General features: G+C 25.1%; 2 protein-coding genes across 2 annotated transcripts in view; both read left to right on the forward strand.

Annotated features, from left to right (window-relative positions):
* Positions 1-370: 370 nt before the first annotated feature.
* LOC129607070 (dolichyl-diphosphooligosaccharide--protein glycosyltransferase subunit STT3B) lies at positions 371-3,500 on the forward strand. The gene is made up of 5 exons (XM_055517782.1): positions 371-1,855; positions 1,920-2,116; positions 2,172-2,642; positions 2,714-2,912; positions 2,973-3,500. The coding sequence occupies exons 1-5, from the start codon at positions 488-490 to the stop codon at positions 3,042-3,044; spliced, it is 2,307 nt and encodes a 768-aa protein (XP_055373757.1). The 5' UTR covers positions 371-487; the 3' UTR covers positions 3,045-3,500.
* A 2,017-nt stretch (positions 3,501-5,517) lies between these two features.
* The window catches only part of LOC129607163 (uncharacterized), a 51,993-nt gene continuing 30,184 nt past the window's right edge, over positions 5,518-27,326 (forward strand). Inside the window, exon 1 of the mRNA XM_055517924.1 lies at positions 5,518-5,827. Coding sequence (XP_055373899.1) covers positions 5,601-5,827 — 227 coding nt within the window. The 5' untranslated portion in view covers positions 5,518-5,600. The remainder of the gene's footprint in view (positions 5,828-27,326) is intronic.

A 27,326-nucleotide genomic window follows, 5' to 3' on the forward strand; every position in this document is an offset into this window, starting at 1 on the left:
CAACACAAAACGTTTTTAGTATAAACCAGTGAAGGTTTCTACTAAAGCAAAGGACCTTACTGTACTCAGTATTAAATTCAATAAATAAACTTATATTTTTTGCTAATGTTCTGATTTCCGAACATTGAATTTTGTATATTAAAAACCCCTTATATCTAATTAAAATGTTATTGTTCGAATGTTGTGCTAAATTTTTCAACAGAAATTTGACAAAATATTTCAGAAATAGTATGAACTATTATTCTTAATGTAAAATCTGACATACTGAATATTCCCAGTAAACATTTGAATTTGAGAAAAGATAAATTTTTTCTGTCACTTAAGTATTGAACAAAGCCATTTTGACAGTTAAAACCAAATCAATGCCGGGTGTGCGATTGACGTGTCAGTTCCACATTTGTTCTTATTAATGATTTGATAAAGGACTTTTTTTTTACAAAATTCGTTGTTGTAGTGAGTTCGCGATAATATTTGCTGAAAGAAAATCATGAATCGGCCAGCAAAAATTGTAAATCGAAGGACGGCGGGATGGTCCAGTTTAATAACATTTGCTGTTCTTTTGCTTGCTTGGCTTTCAGGATTTTCATCTAGATTATTTGCTGTAATACGTTTCGAAAGTATCATTCATGAGTTTGATCCGTGGTTTAATTATAGAGCCACTGCTTATATGGTGCAACATGGATTCTATAAATTTTTAAATTGGTTCGATGAAAGGGCTTGGTATCCACTTGGACGTATTGTTGGTGGTACTGTTTATCCAGGCCTGATGATAACCTCAGGTGGAATACATTGGCTGTTACATTTAATAAACATTCCTGTTCATATACGTGATATATGTGTTTTTTTGGCACCAGTTTTTAGTGGATTAACAGCAATTTCAACATACTTGTTAACAAAAGAATTATGGTCTGCAGGCGCAGGTCTTTTCGCAGCCAGCTTTATTGCTATAGTTCCTGGTTATATAAGCCGTTCAGTCGCTGGTTCATACGATAATGAAGGTATTGCTATATTTGCCTTACAATTTACATATTTCTTGTGGGTGAAATCGGTCAAGACGGGATCGGTTTTCTGGTCAGCTATGGCAGCATTATCTTATTTTTATATGGTATCGGCTTGGGGAGGATACGTTTTTATAATAAATCTTATACCGTTACATGTTTTCGTTCTGCTATGCATGGGGCGGTATTCGCCCAGGATATTGACAAGTTATTCGACTTTTTTCATACTAGGGTTATTATTTTCAATGCAAATTCCATTTGTTGGATTCCAACCAATTAGAACAAGTGAGCATATGGCAGCAATGGGCGTTTTTGCTTTATTAATGGCAGTAGCATTTTTAAAACACCTGCAAACCATATTAACGAAAAGCGATTTTAAAAAGTTATTTATCGCAGGCGCCTTAGTTTCAGCAGGGATAGTATTTCTGACAGTGGTTGGTTTAACAATGGCAGGTGTTGTTGCTCCGTGGAGTGGTCGGTTTTACTCATTATGGGATACTGGCTACGCTAAGATACATATTCCAATAATTGCTTCGGTTTCTGAGCATCAACCGACAACGTGGTTTTCATTTTTCTTCGATCTTCACATTTTGGTATGTGCTTTTCCTGTAGGATTGTGGTACTGCATTAAACGAATAAACGACGAAAGGGTTTTTGTTGTACTGTATGCTATTAGTGCCGTTTATTTTGCTGGTGTTATGGTTCGTTTGATGCTAACTTTAACCCCAGTTGTTTGCATGTTAGCCGGGGTGGCATTTTCTTGTTTATTGGAAGTATTTTTGAAAGAAGATAACACCCCTATCAAAAATGAAGAAACTGAAGAATCATCTGTAGAAAAGAAGAATTTGTATGATAAAGTAATTAATGATTATACTAGTTAAAGTTATAGTTCTGATTTATTTTATATTTATATAATTCTAGGCTGGCAAATTAAAACATCGTCCAAAACACGACACTTCTCATGACACAAATAATGGAGTTGGCTCTAATCTTAAGAGCATTGTTATTGTTGCAATTTTAATGCTCTTGATGATGTTTGCTGTTCATTGTACTTGGGTAACAAGTAATGCATATTCCAGTCCATCCATTGTATTAGCATTCCATAATAGTCATGATGGGTAAAATATTTGAAGTTAATATTTTTTATTTAGAGAAGTTATTGAAAAATTTTAGTTCGCGTAACATATTGGACGATTTTCGTGAAGCATATTACTGGTTATCGCAAAACACTGCTGATGATGCTAGAGTTATGTCATGGTGGGATTATGGGTATCAGATAGCAGGCATGGCTAACCGTACTACACTAGTTGATAATAATACTTGGAATAATAGTCATATAGCTCTTGTCGGAAAAGCTATGTCATCCCCAGAGGATAAAGCTTATGACATTATGACTGCATTGGACGTAGATTACGTATTAGTAATATTTGGAGGAGTCATTGGGTATTCTGGAGATGATATTAACAAATTTTTGTGGATGGTTAGAATAGCCGAAGGTGAACATCCAAAAGATATACGTGAAAGCGATTTCTTTACTGATCGTGGAGAATTCCGTATAGATAGTGAGGGAGCACCTGCGTTACTTAATTGCTTAATGTACAAATTAAGTTACTATAGATTTGGTGAAGTTCATTTGGATTATAGGTAAGTGTACAAAAAAAATTTTTACGAAATATGGTATATATTACTTTACTTATTCATTTAAATAATTGAAGGGGTCCAGCTGGATATGATAGAACTCGTAGTGCAGTTATTGGAAATAAAGATTTCGAATTGACTTATTTAGAAGAGGCTTTTACCACCGAACACTGGCTTGTAAGAATATATCGAGTTAAAAAACCACATGAGTTTAATAGACCAGCTTTAAAAACAAGTGATAGGGTCGTATCAACAAACAATTACGTTTCAAGAAAAGTATGATAATAAATGAACAATGAAAAAATTGTATTATATATATAAAACTTTTAATTTTAGACATCAAAACGGAGGAAAGGATACATTAAGAATAGACCAGTAGTTGTAAAAGGAAAACGAAACAATAAATAGTTAAAATTTTAAATAAATAAATTTTTCAAGTTTCATCAGAACAAAAAGAAGATCTAAGTTGGAATTATTTATTGAATTAATATCATAAAAAATTATTTTTTTTTTTTATAAAAATTGAAATACAAGACTTATTTCAGTCCAAGAATAATAATTAATCGGATTTCTATTTTAATAGTAGTTTTATTATTAGTAATAAATTAATAGTAATCATCGCAATTTCTGGTGCATGTTCTAGTGATTTTTCATATTATATAAATACAAATATTTTGTTTTTTTTTTTTGTAAAAAAAAATAACTTTTTTATAAATGTTCTAAATTTCAAAGTATTTTATCACAATCGTTTTTGTTTGAAACTTTTTATCACATATTTTTATAATTACGTAAAAAATCACAGACTGAAATAAAATTATTGTAATAAAAAATAAAAGCTTCAAAAATTATATTGCTAATTTCAGGCAAAAATGAATTATTTTTGAATGAATGTGTGTGAGTTTATTCAACAAAATATTTCAATTAAAAATTAACTTCAAAATACAAAATAATTTTCATACAAATCGATTTTTACGATTTGTAGATTCTTCTTATTATAAATGTATCTTATTATTATAATAGTAATTGATCAATTAAACATTAAAATCTAGTTGAAAAAATTAAAAATTATTTTCACAATAATTTTTTGTGAATCGTGGGCACATTTATGGAATAAAGAAGTTTCCAAATTGACTACGATCTTTATATAATTATTATTATTATTATTGTTCTATTTTGTTGTTTTAATTATTTTGAAGTTAATTTTTAATGAAATTTTCTGATCTTTTTTTTTTATCAATTTAGGCTATAAACGTTAAACATTTATCATATTTTAAAATTAAATGTAGTTAGTTTGCACAATATTTTCTTTTATTTTTTTTTTATTATGAAATTGTTTACTTATTTTAAACAATTTCATTTGTAGCTTTTGTTTTATGTTTAGTTTATTCTAAAATAATATTTTTAAAAAGATTACATTACACTTTTGTTTTGTTGATATGAATTGTAACAAAATTATTCAAAGGGAAATAAAGAACTTAAGTTAATTTCAAATAAGAGATTTTATTTTACATAAATAGATATTCAACTACTTTGTATATTATTAATCATTTTTACGTATACGCTACCAATTTTTCTTAAATAAGTAGTCAATAAAATTTATATTTTTTGTAATAATAATATATAGATAATAATTATCCTTATTATTCTTTGTTGTACTGTAATGAATGAATTTTTTCATTACAGTACAATTCATTCATTACAGTACAACAAAATTCATTACAGTACAACAAAATTACATACATTCATTTTTAGGAAACTTGATTCTTTTGCTTGTCCTTTACCTGTTATTAATTTTATATTGCTAATTTTGTAAATTTAAGCAAAAATGCTTAAACAATTCAGAGTATTTTATTCAAAAACACGAACACTTTACAAATATCTTAAACAAGCACTACTTAAACCAAAAAAAAAAAATAAGAAATTTACTCCTACAGAGCATACATGTGTTTCAATTTAGCAAACATCCTTTTGCCCTCAAAAATTTCTTGGCGAATTTTGAGGATGTTTTAAAGTTTTTAAAGAAGGAAAGCTCGCTGATTACAATAATACTAAATCGATTTGAGCTGGTTTCTTGTTCCGGTTGAATGACATAATAATGGTGTCACATTTCGGTTTCGTTGACCATTGGGTTAACCAGACAGTTGATTAACCAGCCATAGAACTTCTTAAAATTACAAATAAAATTTATTTTTGAATTTCTTATACATATGTATGTAAAATATGTATTGAAATCCTAATAAATGATTTTATATATTTTCGATTTGAAAAGACCCCATATATTTTCAATAATTTGAAATTTTCCCAAAATATAAACATAGTTTAGCATTATAAATGAAAGGCCAAAATTTTATATACATACTACTAAAAAGTACATATTTACTTTTACCGGTATATTAAAAACTTTCTTATCACTAAATATCCCAATTACAAAAAAGCTTTGCTTTATCATAAAAAAAAAAAAATTAAAATAAAAGCTTCATTGCTTCTTTTTTACTATCTTTTAAGATAAATAAAAGGATGTGATTTAACAAAAATAACGGTAGTTACTATTTAGATTTCAATGCGTTATCAAGTGAATTTTTACAGAAAAGTTATAGTTACTTGGTTAGCGAAATTGAGTGTATAAAATTATTAAAGAAAATTAATATTCCATATTTAACGGTAAAATACTAAAATACATGATAGTTACGTGGAAAAATAAATTAATCGTATTTGATTAAATGGAAATTTATAGCATTTAATTAAACCCAAAATATTGGAAAATGTTTCGATTTATATGCAATTCATTTGCAATTTTAATAAATTAAATAAAGTGTAAATCTTTTATAAATTCCTTATATGTTCACAATATCATTTTTGGGAAGAAAAAAAGGTGGAATAATTGCAATTTATAAAATAATTTAATTGCTTTGTTGCAATTATTTAATATAGGAAAAAAAATATATAAAAAAAGATAAATTCAAAATGAATATAAATTATATAGTTTTTATTTTAATTCAAATATTATTTATTAATTGTATAAAATCAGAGGATAAAAGTTCGCTAGAAAATTTCAATGAGACCATTAAATGTGGAAGTGCTGTTAATATAATAAGGGATTGTTTTAAAAATCCTTTACCACCAGATGAAGCAGAATTTCTTCAAACAACGAAAATACCATTAAATGAAAAGGAAATATCAACAAAATGCACGTAAGAATAATTTTAAAACATATTTAATTTCTTATTTTGCTAGTGTGTGTTTGTTTTGGTAGTATATTTAGCAGATTTCTATAATATATTATTCCAAATAGACCTTAAAATGAACAAATATTTGTCAGAGCCAAAATTCAGAATCTAATTAAACCTTCTGTTTAGAGGCGAAAAAGGAAATCAAATTTTTAAGAAAAAATATATGGTTTTCGTTGCGATTATAAACGTAGTTAATTACTTGGTTTAATTTTTTTTTATTTGCATTTCGTAAAATCACAATTTTTTTCCTCTGCAATGATAATAATTGCGAATAAGAACTTAATTTCAATATTATAAAATTTTTAATTATTTTTGTATGTACATTACATATACATATGCGTACTTACAGCCAATTTGAGTTCTTTGCAAAAAATATGATTTTATTCATCAATCGTTTGTATATTGTACCCATAGTATTGCATGTGACATTTTAATTAAGTCATCGATCAATTTGTTTATTCGAATATTTTTCGTGTTGGAAACCGTCTTCTTTTTTTTAGTTTTATGTTTGTAATACATAGACTCTTTTAAAAGTTACTCCTACATGCAAATCAAAAAGTGTAACTGAAAATAAAAACGCCAATTAGTGGAAAAGGGGAATATAAAAATAACAAAAATGATTACCTAATTATTTTATTAAAATGAAGCATAAGTGTTGATACATACACATACGAATATAAATATGTACATATGCATATCAAAATTTTTTAAAAACTGAGTCTGTCTGCATTTTTATTTGTGGAATATGTTTTGAATAATCTAGGTTAAAAACGTCTTAGCAAAGCTTTGTTATAAGTAAAAATTTAAATCTCATTATTCCTATTCAGTAGGGGAAAACATAAAAATTTAATATGCTTTAAAGAATTTTATATCTACATACGCACATACATCATTTTACTCTTCGTTACCTCCCAGTCTTTTTGAAATTTTGTTCTTTCAAATTTCTTTCAACTACAAATTTTCAGCTTTAATATTAAAATTAGAAATTGGAACAAATTTCTGCATATACATATCTACATATATATAAATTCATATCTATATAATATATATGAACTGTTTGAAATTGTTTTAAATTATATAAAATTCAAAAAAATTATTGCATTTCACAATTAATTTTTTAAATGCTTTCAAAAAATTTTTTTGGAAAGATGTGCTTATTAGTTTTATTCCAGTAGTACGGCGGTTTTCATATCCTATCATAAAATTCGGTATATAAAAAGCTAAAATTTCACAAGCAAGCCAACCTCATAGAATCAAGTCTCGGATTAGACATTTATCCAGCACAAAATTTTTATACCTATTTCTGTTTCATTTAACGTTAAGGTTTGTAAAATATCAGCTTTTGGCACTCATTTTTTAAATGTAGAGTTTTTCACAAACGTTGAATTCTGAAAACATAGAAACTTTCATAAACGCAACTATAGTTTTTTTTCTTTTTATGTTAAAGAAGCAAATATCAGGATGCCAAATTACCCTTTCAAATTAACTATTACCTCATTTTCCGAAGAATAATAAAAACTTACCAGCGGTGTAGATGGGTTATATCAATATTTCATTCTATTAGAATAAAAGTGAAAGCTCTCAAATTTAGTAAAAATTCTACTTTTCGAAATTAAAAGTTTTGATTAATAAAAATTTATGAAGCTAACAGGAAGTATCTTCTAATCGGAAATCAAGATTACATTTCTTACCAATTAAACTCAGAATTTTTTTCTAACATTTCTTCTTCCTTTTTCTACTAATTTTATAAAAAAATAAGTTTAATAGAATTTTTTTTTAAATAACTGACTCAAAAATTGTCAGAGCAATTTACTCAAATTATCAATATTAAAAATGTGCTACTTTAAAAATTGATTTAATTGACAGCTATTATTTTGCAATAAGTATATATTTATGTATGTATATGCAACATCCATACAAACTTCCGAAACTTTATAGTAAAAGCTTCTACAAACTTATGTACATATATTCTATATGCATATCTCAATGCATCAAAAGTTTACAATAGCCTTCAGTGTTTGTGTTCAATTTGTAGAAAAGTAAAAATAAAAAAAAAACATGAAAGTGGTCACGTTATGTACACAATCTGTTGATTAAAACTTTGTCCTTATATTTTTTTTGTATATACGTAAATGTATGTATATGTAAGGTATTCTTTTGCTATATTTGAAAAATAAAATTGAAAATGAAATTGTTATACATCAAAAGTATAATTTAGAACATTGCAAGGTAATTTGTCTTTTCCGGCATTGCATTTTGATTGCTCTTAAATAAAAAAAAATGAAAATATCAACAGCTATAAACAACTAAAGTTATAAACTATATTCTACCTTTTTTCAGCTTCAAGATTACTTTTTTAGGAACAAATGCTGTTGAATTGCTACTACATTGTGTAAAAATATTTTTAGAAATATTCTCATTTTCATGCTCGATATATTTATAATGAATCAATTTAAAAAATCAGTACTCTTGTATAGATTTAGAATTTTCTAAATGATTTCACAAATTCTATTAAATTGTGATAAATGACTTGGGGTATGAAGTATGACTTTCAAGTTCAAGTTAAATGGACACATTCATGCAGGAATAAACTTACATATATATACGCATATAAATATAAATAGTGTCTATTATGGAACAAATAAAATCGATAAATTTTAAAATACTTAGTTTGTACACTTGTACATATTTTGATTGTTTTTGCTTTGTTGTCTGTCTATTATTTGTTAAAGTTTTAACTCGCGAATATCAAAACTTATTTGATGTTGATTTTTATTATATAAAAATTATTAATTTTCTCCTTTCATGCACACAAACATTCATGTTAAAATAATAAATAATGTAAAAACATAAATTTCAAGTTCAAAGTTTAAATGTTGTTCTTTTGCAGCAGTCGTTCTCAACTCATTGATTGTTTTGATTGAAAACAGAAAAAAAATGTTGAAAACTTTCAAAAAAAAAAAGTTTAAAAACAAGTTGAAAGACTGTTTACATTCGCTATTAAATTCAATTATTGCTTTTCTATGAAAACCCTTAACAATTATATTTCACTCTTGAATTCAATTAATTTTAATTAAGAAAAAAAAATATTTTTAAATTTAATGTTTGCTTAAGAGGAAGCAATAAAAGAAAAATAAAACATGCTATAAAAAGAGGGGAGGCAGAATTAACATTTCACTAAAACCGCCAGGAGGCGCATAAAATTTATGAACGGAAACAATGTTTTAAATGTATAGCTTAAAAATACATGAACAAAACAAAGAAAAAATGGAACCAAAAAAAATTACTTGTCAGTTCGGTGTCTTAATATTTTTTTAAGTCTTTTGATTTTTGAACTAAGAAGAAAATTGTGCAGAATAAAATAATTTTTTGATTTTTCAGTAATTTACTCATTTTTCTTTAACATTTTGATTTTATTTAGTTTTTGGCTTTAATATTTATTTTGAGTAAAATTTAAACTAGATGATTGTTAAGAAGCTTCTTAAACAGCAAATAAATAAAAATCGCGTTTAGGGTTTGATAAAGCGAATGGGGTTTTTTACTGCAAAACCATCCTCGAGTGCATAGTTGCTAAATGTTATTTCATCTCTCTACGTTTATTTCAAGTTATTTTCTCAAAACAAAACACAAAAATCTCTTATCTCTCAAATTTTATTTACTTTATACCTACTTACTTTCATCACGTCCGTCAACTTTAATTCAAAAACATTTTTGTTTTTGAGACGTAAGATCTCATGGGTAAAATGTCAACTGTTTTTATCGTGTCTCAAACTTATTTAAATTTGTTCTTTTTATGCAGGTATCATTAACAGATTAACCAATTTAATATATCAAGCTCCTTTTTTGAAGAAAATTGTATGTGTATATAGATAATCCTAGCACAAATTGCAGGATAAAAAAAGGGTTTGTATATATTATAAAGAAAATTAGTGAAAAGGATATTTTTTAATGAAAAAATAAAAAAATAAGAAATTGTATAGCGGATTAAGAGAAAAATAGAAAATTATTTGATGGCGTATATATAGAGAGAACAGTAGATTATTCGTGCAGAACTTTTTTTAATTAAGAACAAAGTATTAAGATTCAAGTTCTTGAAACCATATTTTGTAATACTGTGCCAATTTTAATCCTTGATACTTTTAATCTAATGTTTTAATGAGTTTTTATGTATTCTTCCATTTAGTATAAATGTATAAATTTTACAAAATTCTAAAAATTTGCTTAAATGTAAATCACAGCTGTACGTGCTATATAATTAAGATATGAAAGTTAATTATGAAGTTAATTAAACAATGATGGGTGATTTTTATGAAAATTGCATTGTTTGGAGAAAAAAACTCGCGATAAGAAATATTTCAATTAAGTATAAAAAGAAACCATTTCCAACCATTTGTATAGATAAAAGGATCATAAGAGATTTTTATTAGCGATTTGAAAAAATGAAAAGGAATAAGTTTGAGTTAAATCAATAGGGTTTTGAAATGAAGCACATTTCTTTAAAATAATTTCAGTTGTTGAAAGTAATTATTTTAACGTAAGAAATCTTTTATTCATACTATCATCATCTTATATCCTTGTGTTGCATACACTTAGGAGGATAACAGAAAAATCATATTGTTGAAATACAAAGAAATGTGCATATTATGGCAGGAGGTATTAAATTGAAAGCCAAATTAAACCGTTACAAATACATAATTTTACTTGTTGATAGAAACATGAGAATTCATGAACTTTGCAGTTTTGTTGGGAAATTAGTTGTCGAAAAAAATGTAATTGTATTAATGTGAAAGTTGATAACTTTGAAGGCGAAGAATATGGTCCTTATGAAACGAATTTAGAATATGGTCCTTATGAGCGATAAAGTATAATATTATTCAGCAAATTTTTTGTATTCAATTTTGTTGGAAATGCTCTCAAATGAAATATTTTTTTAATTTTCGAATTGCAAACACCAAGGGTTAGAAATTTTCTTTAATTTTTCAAATAACTTCACTATAAAAATTTAATTCAAACCTCTTTTTTGAGTTAAATACAATTTGAATTTTCTAATAAAGCCCTCATTTTTTCAGTAGCATCACCATTATAACATTATATACTCAAATATAAAAGCACTAATTTAGATACATCATTATATTTTATGCTTTATAAATGCTATACGGCACGAATTCTGAATTAACTCAAGCATATTTCAATCGAAATCTAATGTAGAATACTCCAAAGCTAATATGCTTTTTAAAGCAATCTAACATGATTTTCGATTTTCAATTCTTGTAATATTTAAAAATATCCACTTTGTCATATTTCCACGTCTCTTTTTATTTTTAAGAAAAAAATTTTGTTTCTGTTCTTTTTGAACCTAAAAACCTTTCAAACTAATATTTATAAATATATATGTATATAAAAATAAAAGAAAATAAACAATTTTTCGTACATATGTTTTGTATACTCACGTATACTGTAATGTAGGACGTATGTGAAAAAAAATTTTTTAACCTTGTTATGTTGAGTAATAAAAGGGTAAATGTTGCCGTTCTTTTCTTTTTTTTGTTTGTTGTTGTGATGTCGAATTTTTTGCTCTTAAGGGTTTTTTCAATATTTTATCATTCATTGATTAAATTTTGATTACCATATTTTTCCATTACAATGGCAGTAATTTTGTTTTCGAATAATTCTACTTTCTATATAATATAAATACATATGTAAATATATTTATTCTATCTACATGTAGATATAGGTTATTTCATATAGGAAATTTAATGTATGTTTGTATTATATATGTTTGTATTTCGCTATTAAATATCGAACATTTCCAAATGAGTTATTTTGTATAAAATTGTTTATTGATCCTCATAGATTTGTTAATTCACATTATCAATGTGTAATAAAATATATTTTTATGAAGAAATGTCTGTTTGTAATAGAGGGTTATATGACCCAAACATTTTATTGATATGTTTTCATTTCAGGCAAACGTAAACTTAAGTTCATATAATTTTATTTATTTGTCATTTTTACTTTCATCTAATAGTTATAAAAATAAAATTTTTTTGTAAATAATAAGTAAAAATTTATTGTAAAATAAATTCAAAAAATTATATGAGTTATATAAGGCCCGATTTCATATTTTTAAGTATTTTAAGGACTTAAGTATGAGTTAGATTCGATATATACATCTAGGACCGCCATGATTCATGCACAGAATTTTCTATTTGCTTTTACTTCTTGAACAAATTTATCATTGGGGAAATTTCACTCTTTATTATTTCATTTAGCCTAAAAGTATGCTTATATTTCTGATATTTTTTTGCTTGAGCATTTTTGTTTCAAAGCAATTCAAAATAGAATTTCGCATTCAAAATATTTGAATAACTTATATTAAAAGTGCAATGTCTATTGCAAATTTTGCCGAAATTTGAAAACAATTCCCTTTTGTTCTCTTTAAAGTGTAATTTCCCATACATTATGCATTAAAAAAAAACATTGTCTCTTTTTAAATTAAGTATAATTTTAACTGCACGTTTATATTTCCGTAAAGAGGAAAAAGAAGAGAATGTTGTAAATCAATGAAGTAAAAATGAAAGAATTTATACGTAATTTTCATTTTTTAAATACATTTTTCAAGTAGTTTTTTATAAATGCATAAAAGCGTTACTATAAAATATCCTTAAAACGGTCACACTTAAATTACACTATACACATATTATATTCTTATTTGGTAGGAGCCTAAATTGCTGCAAAATTACGTAATGCTCTTGGTTCTTATTCAAACGTAAAACTATTCCGTAAGTAGTTTGATGAAGTTTGTAATTCTGTACAACGTAGTCTTATATACGAAAATCGTGTTGTTAAGCTGTCGAAAAATAGTTCGTAACTATCCGTCTCAACTACTCCTGTGTAAATAGACTGGTGCATTTCAGAGTTACGTTTTACTTTCCGGATGCTTTAAGGTTGTGAACAATCTTAATCATTCCACATTTGTAAAATGAAATCAAGTATTAAAACATATAAAAATTAAATTGGGAGTACTCAAAATTTTTATGGAATTTAAAATTGTTAAAAAAACTTGAGTAGAAAAAAAAGGTCTTAAAATTTTGTGAAACCCCATAAAAAATGTTTTTCATTTGAAATTCAAAATTTTTAATTTTTTTCTTTAGTTTTCAGGTAAATTAGTTTTTTAGCTTGTTTACCTTTTGCTTTATTTTCCTTTATATTTCAAATAATTTTTTTACTTGTATATGGTTATGATTTTGTATTGCTTCAGGAATATTAAATTAAATTGCACTTAAAAATTTTAAAGTTAAGGAAAAAATTATGTGTTACCCTCTATTCTAAAAATTCATAATTTAAATAAATATTGTTTGTTAAATTTCGTTTGAAAACTAAAGAAATTTTAAGAAAAATTTTTAATATCTTTTTGTTCTTTTGCGTTCCAAAAGTGCCTTAACTGATAAATTATTCTTAAAGTATTAATGTAGAACGTGACTAAAGAATTTTCAAGGATTTGAGAAAATCTTGAAAATTTTTTTTTTACTTTAATTTTTTTTTACACTTTTTCTTCTTCTATATTGATATCAGTAAAAAAATAAATCCTTGAAAAAATTGGTCGGAAATTTTTTGACACCTTTATGTAGGTTATTATTGACTGTTATTTGATATCTGCTTTAAATATTATGAAAACCCTAAAAAAAAAAAAAGAAAAATAAAATGGGATTTTTATTTTTTTGCCGTCATTTTCTTCTTTTATAACAATATTTTTGCTTGCTTGTGTATTCATAAATGATTCATTTAATTTCATTTTAACCGTCTTTTATATCCTTTGAGTATAAAAAAAATTGTGTTAAATTAACAGTTTATTTTAATGTAAATAAATTTGTATATGTGTATATGAAAAAATAAAATATTTTTAGTTTTATATTTAGTGTCGATATATGTGTGCAAATTCTACATGTTGTGTAATAAAGACCCAATGAAACTATCCTTTGAGATTAATTTTTCTTTGAAATAGAATTTTTTTTTTTTGTTAATAAAAATCATAATGAATTTGAATCGAATTGCAAGGTTTTGCAAAGTAGCACATTTTCAAATGAAAATATTTTGTAATTAATGCATATTTATAAATTGTAGTATAAAATTGCATATTTATAGGGGCTGTGACAAATTGGTGTAATTACTTGCATTTATCTAGTATCTTCAAAGAAATAGATTCTTGTAAATTGGAAATTCTTACTGAAGATTCATTTGTTAACATATAAAATTTTATAGTTTTTCTCAAGGAAAAGTGTAGAAATTTTGTAAACAGTTACACGAACAGAAATGAATGAATCAAATTTTTAAGCTTATTTTTATGTGTAATTATTTTGGAAATGTGCTAAAAATCAACTACTCATTGATGAATGCGACATTATTCTATATGTTTCTTCACATTTATATCGAAGTTTGACCACATACACACATATACTGATATATATATATTTATTTCGTTTATATCTACAATATTTAATGAAATATTTGGATTTAGTATTACATACGACAAATAGAGAATTGGCTAATATAATCCTAATATTGTACATTTTATATATAAAAGAGCTTTTATTACTCATATTTACACAATATGTACACATGTATATATACGGATTTTATTAACTGAGTCAGATGCTAACCATCACAAATAATTTTTTTCTTTACTTAAATTATAATTAAATTGTTGATTCAGGTTAAAACCAAAAGGTTTTTTTTATTTTTTCTTAGCCATATTGATAATAAATGTATTGAAAATAATAATATGTGCGAGTTGAAAGAACAGATTTTTGTACATATATGTAAGTATATTCATACATATATACAATAATTATTAAGAAATTGGAGCCTTTACATTTATAATATTTCTCTAAATAACATTGAAAACTTATCCTTTAACTAAATAAAATAACAAAATTCTTAAATAACTCAGATTTGTTATTTGAGAATTTTCGAATAGCATTTTTGAAAGAAAAAAAATTTATGGCAGATGCCAAAATAATTATTAAGAATTTGTTGAAAGGAATGTGATATAGATTATTATTATTGAAAAACAAAAATTCAACTGGCTCACAAACGCATATTCCAAATTTTCTAATTTATAAAGAGTTTTGAAATTTAGGGAATTTAAAGAAATGCTCTAATATTTTGCACACTTTTGCTGTAGAGAATAAAAAGCAGTGAGTTATATTCGAGGATTTTTTTCATCGGTATTTTAATATCAGTATAGAAACAGATGTACCACGAAGGTCCTGAAGGTGGACGTTATATTGTTACTCTCTCTACCTTAGAGATTCTAATATTTAATTTGAATCTCTTAATTTTTGAGTAATTTAGTAATTTTTGCATGTCATTTGTATATAAAACGAATAATAGTACACCCAAAATTTTACTCTGTGGAACTCCTAATGATACTTCAACTTTAATAGAAGCAGCATTATATTAATTTTTGTTTGTTGCATTCTCTTATTCAGGTGATGACTTAAATCATTTTAACTCATTACTTTAGCATTACACTTGCATCTATACTAATTCACTTGGAGCTTTATAAACAAGAACGATTTTCGCAAAAAATATCGAACAAAATATTCTTAATGTATAAAAGAAGAAGAATGTTAATTAAGTTTCCATCCTATATAATTCTACTATTATAAAATAATTCTATTTAATTTTATTTCTCAATAATTCTATTAATTCGCCATTGCTGATTCGATTCTAAATGTACTTTACAATAACTTTATTGTTTTCGCAAGATATACGAGACATAATATTTTTAATAACATTTGTGCATTTTGTAAAGCCCCCGGTCTAATTACATATACATATATTTTATTATTGTTACATATTACAACTTGAATAAAATAAAATACTTACAAAGTTTGTAAATTGAAATGTGCATACAGATGTAATAATGGTAAAAGTACGTGCTTATGTATTTATTTTATATCAACTTATACATACTTATATACATGTACAAAAATGATTTCTATATGAAAAATTGAATACACGTTTTGATCTTATGAATCAAATGAAATTGGTAGATTACTGTGGTAAATGTGGTTTATCCAATATGATATTCTGTATGAAATTCCTGTGAAAGATTAAAGATGAAGAAATTATTTTTTTTTCATTTCCGTTTTTTCTGCAACAACCAGCAGAATTTTTTTTCCTGAATATTGACCCAAAACTTTTATAATGTAATTTACAACATATTTTGACCATTTATTATTTATGGTTTAGATATTATAAAAACATGAATATTTTATTAAGGTAAATTCTCAATTTGTAAAAGGTAGCAAAGTGTTATTGAAAATTTTTTGCGACTGACTCAATAAATTTTATGAAAAATGACAAACTGTTGAAAAAAAATAAATTTTATTGTCAAACTCTACCTCAAACTTGTTAAATTAAATTAAAGTATGAGCGTGCTTACAAATGAGAGAATAATGAATGACTCTCTTCAAATTTGTAAACATATCATTTTTATTTATAGGAATTTTAAAAAAATTTACTGACGTTTATTTCCTCTGTTTGTTGTTGCATTATTTTGTGTCGTTAAATTTGTTACGTTATGTTGGGTATTGGGGCCTATTTCAAGAAGTTAATCAATGAAAGATATATTTATAGCAAAAATTTAAAAAATCTTATTATGGATACTAATCATTTATATAATTTGATTTGTGTATACAATAAAAATATAGGATTTTTTACGATAAATATTACTATCATTTAGTGACCCCATACTTAGAATAAATCCCACTATTTACATATAAACGGCAACATCAAGATTTAATTAAATAGTCTGATGAAAATTTATATATGTAAACAATATTTGACATCGGACATTGTTTGACAGCAAATAACAAAAATAACTCTATTGTCTTCAGATATTTTAGCAGTAAAATGGCGATAATTAATTTTTTTTTTTTAGAAGTTTTGAATAGTAGTCAACTGATTTTTGTTTTGGTTAGAATTTTCGTAGCAAATTGTAAAATTTTAACGTAAAATCTAAGCTTAGTAATTAGATAGGTAAACAGTCATCTGATTAAGTTTTTGCTTCTGTTATTGTGTCAAATTTCAAATTTCATTTCATTTCTAACTAAAACAACACCAACGAATCCGTCACATTCTTAAAACGCATACATGAAAATATTTTCAAGTTATGATTGATTAATTATTTTTATGCTTTGAATCTTCAAAAGGACGAATGGTTACTGATTGTACACAAATATTAATTCGATAAAAAATACCAAACATTCCTTAAAAAAAATTCGAAAGGGCATTTATGAAACAAGAAATTTTTTTCAACAATTTTTTTATATTGGTTGTTAATAATAGAGAGGTTGTTAATTAAAACATTTCTTTAATATTTTATTCAAGCTTTTTTTTAATAAAGTTGTTTATGAATACAAGAAATGCTGGATGCTGGTTATTTAAAAAAAAATGTTAATTTTTTACATTTTTTGAATTAAAATTTTTTCTTTGATATTTGGTTTTCAGAGTAAAATTTTATTTTTTGAATGCGGGCTTTCTCATCGGATTTCTTTTTTTTATCTGGGTTTATAAGAAGGAAACGTACATTTTTTGCAATTTAATTGGACCTTAAATTATCTGATAAAACAATTTTGATGCAATTTCTGTCATGTTATTTTCTTTTTGATTTAATTTTGATTTTCTTTAAAATTTTAGTGTAGGAGCCTGATGTACAAGGTTTTCTTTAAAAATTGCATGATATTGCGAAGAAAATCACATTTTTTGATTTTCCAAAAATGTTTTAATAACAAAATGAATAATGACATGGATAGTGGAAATCTTTATGGTATACAGTGATGATTTGAAATGAATTTAATCAGTTCTTTCCTGAAAAATTTAATAAATTTTTGAAATATAAGTGAAATTTAAATTGAAGTATTGGAAAAATTCTGAAAACAAGTTTAAGGAATTTTCATTTATTAGTGAATTTGTTCTAGAATTAAATGGAAAATTTAGCATATATTTAGGGGAAACCAAATTTTCTAACGAATTTCGCGTTAATATTCCTGTGTTTTTAATTACTTTAATTTGAAACAATTCGGAATTGCATAATTTGAACTAAATTTTGGTTTTTTATATATTTGAGCACGAAAAGTACTTGTTGTTCAAATAATCAAATTAATTTCTATATAGATTTAGACTGTTTTGTCTTAATGCCACAGAAGTAATACATAAATTAAATAAATTATAAGGTTGACTCTGTCATTGGCTCATGTTTTCTAATGTCGGCTCCACTAACTATTTATGAACTCTTCACTAAAATTTTTTTTAAACTTCTAGTGAACTTTTCAATAAAATTTTTTATTTTTAATAAAATAAATATGATTTGACTGAATTTGACTGAATTACAAATTTTTAAAGAAACATTAAGATTTAAGTCACGAAAAATATTTGCTTCATATTTCAGGAACACGTAAAAAAGGTTTATTTTTTTTTTCATGTGTACCCAAATCACACAGCCATTAAAAATTTATGTTCCTACATTTATTCAATTTATAAATTCAATTTTATAAATTCTAAAGGGATTTTTAGAAAAAATGTATTTTATTTGACAAAAGCAGGGAAGATACAAGGATTGTAATTTTATTTGTGTGACGATTTTAAAACCTGCCTATTACAAGTATTGTATAACAATGAGTTTTATTATTGAAGGATCAAAGTAAAGCAAAAAATAAATCTAAGAAAACAAAAAAAATGTAAATATATGCAACCAGATTTCCGTAACTACGCGTAAAATAATTAAAGGCTTATAATTTACGTAAGAATTTGAGGATAATAAGGAAATTTTTTTTATAACTGAAACTTAATAAAGTAGCGTAAAAATTAAGAAACGTTTGCCATAGTGCTAAAGTAGAATTCTTAAATGTTTCAGAATCACTCGTTTTGTTTCGATTTCAATCGTCTCACTGTGATATCGTATCGTAAATGAAACGAAAATTTGGTAATACCATTTTCTTTTCGTTTTTAAATTTAGATATGAAAATTTTTTGACCTTTAAACTTCATATTTTTTGACAAATAAGCACAAAGAAATTTTATAAAATTTTGAAATTTTAAATAAAACTGAAGTTCCTATAATTTTCGGTTTAAAACTGTCAAAAGAATGTTTTCTTAAAATTGTCATTCAACTCAATTTTAGTCTCAAAAGTTTTACTTATTTATTATTAAATAAGCAAAAACTTAAAAGTTAAATGTTAAGTGGTGTGGGTTATTTAAATTCTTGTATGATTTTTTAATTTTCATTTAATAATATTACGCCGTCGTCATTATTTGAATAAGCAATATCACACCAAATGCATAAATAATAAATATTTTCAAATTTTAAAGGTTACACACTTTTTACATTTGTGTATTCAATCCATATGTGTGCGTGTAAAATGTCAAATCTATAAAAACTATTAAAAATTAATTTTTAAGGTAAAATACCAGAATTCTGCTGAAATGGCACTTCGAGGTCTTAAAAAAGCTTACATATCGTAAATATCGTAAACAGCATTTAAATTTTTTTCCAATATGGGACTAGGAATTTTTTGTTTTAGCACATTTAGAGGTGTACACTTTGTAATAATTTAAAATGAGCTTTGATTCGATAAAAATATATTCGATATTTAATAAATATAAAAAATTCAACGTCAAATAAGTGTCAAGTGCAAAGTTGAATTGTTGGTGTAATAAGCCGTAAGACTTTATTTATTGTTAATGATTCATTGCCCTTATGTAGTATTTGGTATATGGTGTAGTCAACTTGAACACAATGAAACTATAAAGTTTTATAAAACTTTTTAAGGTAGTCTAAAGGTAATTAAGTTTTCATGGTAAATAATAAAGAATATTCGATGTGTTAGTAATTATGGCAGTCACTGTATATGGATAATATGTCATACTTATTTTTAAATTTATTTTACTTAATTATTTAAATTCGTATCTTTAAATTTTAAGGTTTTGTTTAAGTTATTCAGTTGGAAAATTTCACAAAAGACATTTTGTTTTTGTGTAAATATTTGATTTCATCATACACAGCATGTTTAAGTTTTCAAGAATTCTTCAGTTTACATAACAAAACTAATTACTTTTACATTTGTAACTTTTAATTATTTTTCTTACTATTCTGTTTGTTTATTTGTTTGTATTGCTTTGTAAAGGTGTTTTTTATATTTTTAACTTTCAAATTGTATGTATTGAGGATTTTGTTTCATGAGGTTTATGTTGAAATGAATTTTACTCTCAAGTTTTAATGTAGAAAATTATATAAAATGTGGTAATCTTAGCTTTGATACATAAGTTAGAGTAATTACAATTTATTGTGTACATGTAATTCCATATACACACACACGCAACAGTCATTAATTATAGAGGATGCAAAAAGGTAAACCATAAAGCATATGAAATAACGTTAAGAATTTTTTGATAAAAAATTATATATTGTATAAGAAGCAAAATTTAATTAGAGCGTAAGAGTAATTGTTTATATTTATAACTTAAGCAAGTGAAACCCAAGTGTTCTCACTATACTATTCTATTCAGTAGAATATAGGTGTAAAATTTAAAATTGTGACTTCCTACCCATATGATTTATTAGAAGTATAATTTCGAGTTAATGGCGTTTTATTTAAAACATAACTGCTGGCATTAAATTTAAAAAAATTTAGAGTAAAAGATTTTCGGAAAGTGAAATTGCAATTCGAATAACTGCTTATAAAAATTTTGAAATAATATTTTCGAATGAATAAAAATTATTTAACTATAGAGAAATAACAAAATTTTTATTGCAAACTTCTTGGAATTTAAAATTTTATAGACTGTCATTTACGTATTCTTGTGTTTAAGTTCGTTTTCCTTGAATTATTCTTTTTATTAAAGAGCTTACAGATAGAAGATACGATTTGTAATTTTATTTATGTCAAAATTAAATATTATGTTAGAATAATTTCCAAAAAAAAAAAATTATTAATTCTACTTTGAAATATTTAGGACAGTAATTCTCAAACTTTTCTATGTAAATTGCGATACCCAGTCAAAATATTGCGGAACTCATTTAACATTTATAACATTTTAAATAACTAAGTAAAATAGCCTTATATATTAAGAATTGTAAATAAAATTTACTTAAATTGTGAATAAAATTTGAAGTAAGGAAATTTAATAACGTACTGACGTGTTCGTCGAATCCAAATTTGTGGTTAATATAATGTTGACAAGCAAGTTGTGGTAAATGTATTGTGACAATAGAACTTAATGTGTCATATAACTAGCGATACATCGACTTATTTGTCAAAATTACGTATAAATTACATTGACTTATTTGTACGTATAAATTACATTTTTATTTTTCAATTTCTGAAATTTTGTAAGAAACCTAAAGGCCGTATTCTTGATGCAACTGTTGCACTTAGATTGTTATTTAATCTATAGAAATTTATAGTGTGAAATGCAATATAAGAAATTTGAAATTGAAATACGAGTATTATGGAATTGTATTTAAACTTCATATTTTTAATGCAAATCATATTACAAAACTGAATAAATTTCAAAATTATTGCGTCAGTATCTTCAATATTTTCTTGTCACCATACTTAAAGTAAAATGAATTTATTTTATAAAAAATTTTTTAAGAATTTATCATGCTCTTTGATATTTATTTTTTTTTTTAATAAATTGTATAAAAATTTTAATTTTCGGAAATCAACATCGTGCGTATACGGTAAACCAAGAATGTATTTTAAAAATTTTTCTCTTGAAATCAAATATGTGAGTATTTTGAAAATATTATGATGAGGAATTTTTAATAAATTTGACATATCTTATTATATAGAGCTTTGAAATTATATATGTACATACATATGTATGCATATTTTTGGTGGAACGTTATTTATACACAAATATGCTTTGATTAAAAAGCTGTTTAATTTTTTTTATTTCTGTCATTATTCAAATGTCGAAAATTTTCTCTTTGGAATATTATTCTTTTTAGTTTATTTTTATACAAACTCAGATTTAATACTTTTTTTCAATAGGATTGCTTAATACTTTAACATTTTTCAAATATATCAGTTTATTGGAGTCTTAAAAACACACCTTAGAAAGTTTAATTTAGAATGCTACTGCCCAACTTTCGAATATAGAACTTGTGGAAGGGGGAGCGGTTTTACCTCAACCGTTAAATGTGCAGTTTGAGAGAGTTCGGATTTAAAATACCATCAACATGAGTGACTGTACAATTATGCTGGTAGAGAGGTGATTATTTTGGAGTTAGTACACAGTGAGTAGTCTGTGGCGATATTTTCTGTACTTAGCGGAGTAGTTTCCTATATAGTTGCATACTGACCTCATAATTGCAATCAGTATTCCGTACATAATGGGTGCTTATACGTAATAAACGAAATATTGAGGGTATCTTTGTTTCTTTGTCTATATAACGTCAACAATATATTGGCTATATTGTTACATTCTATTAGTAAATTTTCTTCTTTGTGTTTTGTTTGCAAAATATATTTACACAAATCAAATTAGGCTTATCATATTAACATTGTATTAGACCGTATAACAGATTTTTGCTTCAAAGTTTTGTGTTTTCAATATAAAAATTCCCACACGATTCACATTTTCATAATAATTTTTAGTATTAGTATATTTTTCTAATTGTTTATTTTTGTAGATGCTTCTTTTACTATATTGAAATGTTGTCACTACGTGTGTCATTTGTGTGTTTACAATAATATGAATTAATATTATAAATATCAACACGTGTAATATTTTTGAAATTCTATACGGAAAATTAATTATTTTGTAATAATTATGTAATAATTTCGTAATTATCATTGAAATTGAATTATTAAAAAATTATTTTTTTTTCTATATTTAAGTAATAAGATTACAGAACATAATTAGATTTTTCATTAGAAAAGTAAAAGTACCAATACATACATACATAATATAATTATTGCGAAAACAAGCGTGCCGGCATCAAAATATAAATTAAAAATTTAATAATATTAAAATGGTTTAATGTGACACGAAAGTCAAAAATAAGTAGATTAATGACAGCTTTCATAATAAATACCATGTATAAACATACAAACATGCGTATTATATAAAAGGAAATTAAAAATTAATTAAAATTTTAAGTTGAAAAAAATAAAAATTTAAGTAATTTTTTTTATTTTTTTGTTTTTTTTTCTATGGAAATTAATTTAATATAATGTTGCTGCCTGTATATGTGAAAACAATTTCTTACAACTGTAATTGAAACAATGGAGACGTTTTGTAGCATTTTTCTCAATATTCATTTTGAGAAATTTTTCTACTACAAGAGCATTTCACTTAAAAATCGTATTTCTGCTTTAAAAAAAAGGCAACAAACAAAAAATCTCTGGATTAAAGCGATTATTAAGGTTTTTTGTTGATTTTTGGAAGATTTTTCTGTTCCTTACTTAATTCTATACCTTTATTTGTGATTTATGAAAAGACGTACTATATTATTGAATATTAAATTTTCTGTATAATATTCATTTTGAAATTGACATTTATGTGGAAAATACTCCATTAGAAAATAATTTATTGAATAGTACGAAAAAATTATGTTTTTAGAAAATGATTTGTAATTACAGTTACAGTTATAGCAATACTCATAGAATACTTCAAATTCTGAAAGTAAAAGTTAATCGTCTTAAAAGTTTTTCTTCTGTCAAATTAAAGAGTCTGTCAAACCAACTCGCTTTATTATTCTGTCAAATCATTTCATTGGAAAATCAAAAAAAAATTTTTCAGTCTCTCAAACGTGTGTGTTTAAATAAATATTTCAATGATTAATGTCATACATGCATTATGTAGATCAATTGTACAAAATAATATATGCATTAATTTGAAAATATTTTAGATATTCTATTTTCGTTTCTCTTAATATTGCAATTGCAAAATTCAAATTTGTTTGAAAGCTGTTGACTAAGCGCCGTCTTAAAAAAGTTGCATGTTCTATGTACGTAAAGTACATAGTACCTACTGATAAATTTGTTTTTCAAATTTGACATTTAAGAGAAAAGAATGTACTATCATTTTTAAAAACTTAAAATTTTTATCAATGATTTTGTTGATCAATCAGCTTTCCTAGTGATTTCGTTGATTGAAACGAAATGTTACAAATATTTAATAAAACAAAAGCAATTCAACAGGAATTTGCAAAGTTCAAAATTCAATTGTTTTAATAATTTGGAAAATTTCAATTTTTAACTTTGGATTTGTTTTGTTTATAGTTTTAAAGATTTTTACTTTGTACGTTTAGCCTCATCTCTTTTTATCATTCACAAATATAAAATGTGACATGTGGATAAGTTTTCTTTGTATTCGTAAGTTTGATTCGTAAGAATGATTAAAAAGATTCCAAATAAACCTTAAATAAAAATTCATTTTATAAAAAGATTTGATCAAATTTTATTGGTTTTTATTGAAACAATTTATTCCTACTTTGTTAAACAATAAATTGAAACGAAAAAAAAAAAACTTTTCAAGAAAATTAATTTGACCCAAAATTTGTTTATTTAAACTACCTTTTAATTCCTTAGAGAATTAATGGAGTTCAAACCTAAAGTTATTCCTAGAAAAGGAAATGACTACGTACGAAGAAATTTTTAATTTATTATTGTTTCTGAATAGTTTACTTTTTCTAATATGAGAAAATTTGTAGTTTTTATGGAAGAAATGTTTACGGGAGCGGGGAATAATAAATTGTGGTATAAGATTTTGTTTGCTATATGACATTGAACAAAATAAGTTCGAATATTTTAGTAGCATTCCTGTTATTTACAAATTCTAAAATTTCATTTGATTTTATCGTGTATTTCAGGTGAAATTTAATTAGTTTTTGATTTAAAATGTAGATTTTAAGGTTTTATATAAAAATTACATTGTATCCAAAAAAATGCATTCTATGCAGCCGAAAATAAACTTTAATTTAACAAATACACAAGTTTATTAAGACCTGAATAAATCTGATGAAACAAAATCAAATCTCGTATATTTTATTTTAGTTACACATTAACATACATCGTACATTCACACGAATAATAGAAAAGTGCACAACAAATTATAATTAACAATTAATTAATAAGAACTTACTGTAATCTGTAAATTGTATAAGTTGTAACACGATATCATTAACAAACAAATCATCAGAAAATCACAACATGCTACTGAAAGTTAATGGTCCATTAACGATCAAATAACACGAAACTTCCTGATATTTGTACGATTTTGTTTTCTCATGAAAAAAAATGTGATAATTACCTTTTCTCACTTATTACCGACCGCATTACATACAATACAGTAAGGGAGGTTATGTGATGGAACAAATTTCGCGTGTCGAGTTTTCAATGGAAACGTACTTCGCCATAGTAAGGGAGTCTGTTTTTGCAAGCGTGTATCTCAAGTTTGATTGAAGTGATTTTGACCAAATGTTTGTATAATAATAAGTATAATAGACATAGTAAGTTTCCGAAATGGTCCGATTTTACAGTTTTCATTATTTTTTAGAAGATATTCAGCCAATTTTCGTGTGAGAGTACGAGAAACCACCAAACCAGGATATTAGGTGTGAGCAATTGAACTTTTATTACGGCCAACCAATTTCATTGAAATTTAATATTTAAATTCAGGGTTTTATAAAACACTGAAACTTTAAAATTTTTAGGAATACCATGGATGAACTCGGAAACCGAACAAGGAGCCTATTTTACTCTTTTTATCATATCGAGGACACTAACTCACGGAATTTCTTAAATTTAATATTTGAGTTCTGTTAGCTTGGATGACATCATGCGGTCGGTTATGTGCTGACCACATAATTTTATTTTTTATTTTTTTCTGTGTACAGATTTTATTTTGTTCAAAGAAGTATATAAAATTTCAACTGTATATCTTAAAGTGCGTTGAAATTTTGTAAACGCATTGACGGACGGAAACTAAAAAGCACATTTGTTTTCCTATTTCTATGCTAAAATATAATAATTTTATACCTTCGAAATAGTAACGCACTCATAAGATTTTTTGGTGAGTTAATAAGTACTGGGATACAGAACGAAGCCTTCAAAATTCCTCACGCAACTAGTAGGAAACTTTAATAATGTTCATTTGTTTTGCTCCTATAATTTTTTCCGAAGTTTGAGGTCACCAAAGAGAAATATTTTGACATATGCATGTGTCGTAATTAATAAAAGATATTCGGAATCTGTGCTTTGTTTTGCTGTTTTACTAGGTAAATAAACTTTATTACTAACGTAGTTAAATAGAATTTTAAGGATATGAAAAGGTTACTTCCACTATGATGTAATTTTAAAACTTATGACATATTTTGTGATTCCTTTTCACATTCACAAGAATATTGTAAGTCTAAAAAAAGTTTTATTTTTTTATAAAATTAGTGTCAGAATTTTTTTCTTAAATTTTGTATAGAAAACTTTTTTAGCTTTTTTTTTGAAACTTCCACATGTTTATTATGTGTGGATATTGATTAGAAAACTTATTAAATTTTTTTTATGTTAACAGATCCCTTATCAGATGGTTCTTTATAGAGTTCAAATGAAGTTTTATATAGAGTTTTATAAATTTTTTGAGTTTTGTAAAAGTTTTGAACATATGCTGAAGAACACTATTAAAGGTCCTTTTATACTTATAGGCAGTGATATATCCTGAATCATAAGATAACATAACTTGTGCAGATAAAAGACAATATTAAATTTGGATGATAACGAAGAATTTTTGGTTCACAATTTTTTGTTGAATTTCTCAACTAGAAGATAAAATATTTTATTTTATTTACTTTTTTTAGTTACTTATTTAATTTTTTCTAAATGCCATTCGACTTTTGTCAATTCCTTAACAGCCATTTGATTAAAAAGAAATAAACATCGAATGTTATTCATAGAACACAAAAAGCATCGGCCGATTGTCATTATTCTTCTGTTAATTACAGCGACAAAATATTACTTTCAAAATTATAAGCATATTTTAATTATTACCGATAGCGTAGAGTAGAATTAGGGAGACTATGTGATTTCACCAAATTTCGCATATCAAATTTTCAGTGGAAACATACTTCTCTATTGTAGGAAAGCCTGTCAGTGTGTCGCTCCGTGTTTGCTCATGTTTGTTTCGATTTCGGCTGAACTGATTTCAATGAAATCTTATACTTGAGTTTATTTCGATTTTACAATTTGTACGATATTTAGGAAACTAATTGAATAAATTTGTTAAAATTTGATGTTTGGGTTCTGTTTGCTACCAGAAGTAACTAACAAATTCGGACGGTACAAAGTAAATTTCCCATAATAGTCAAAATTATACATATTTTTCTGGGTAACTTACCGAAAAACTTTCCAGCGTCCTCTAAAAACTAAACTTGCCAATACATATTTCGATCT

Source organism: Condylostylus longicornis, unplaced genomic scaffold (assembly GCF_029603195.1).
Source record: "Condylostylus longicornis isolate FDR11 unplaced genomic scaffold, ASM2960319v2 ptg000026l, whole genome shotgun sequence".
NCBI lineage: Eukaryota > Metazoa > Arthropoda > Insecta > Diptera > Dolichopodidae > Condylostylus > Condylostylus longicornis.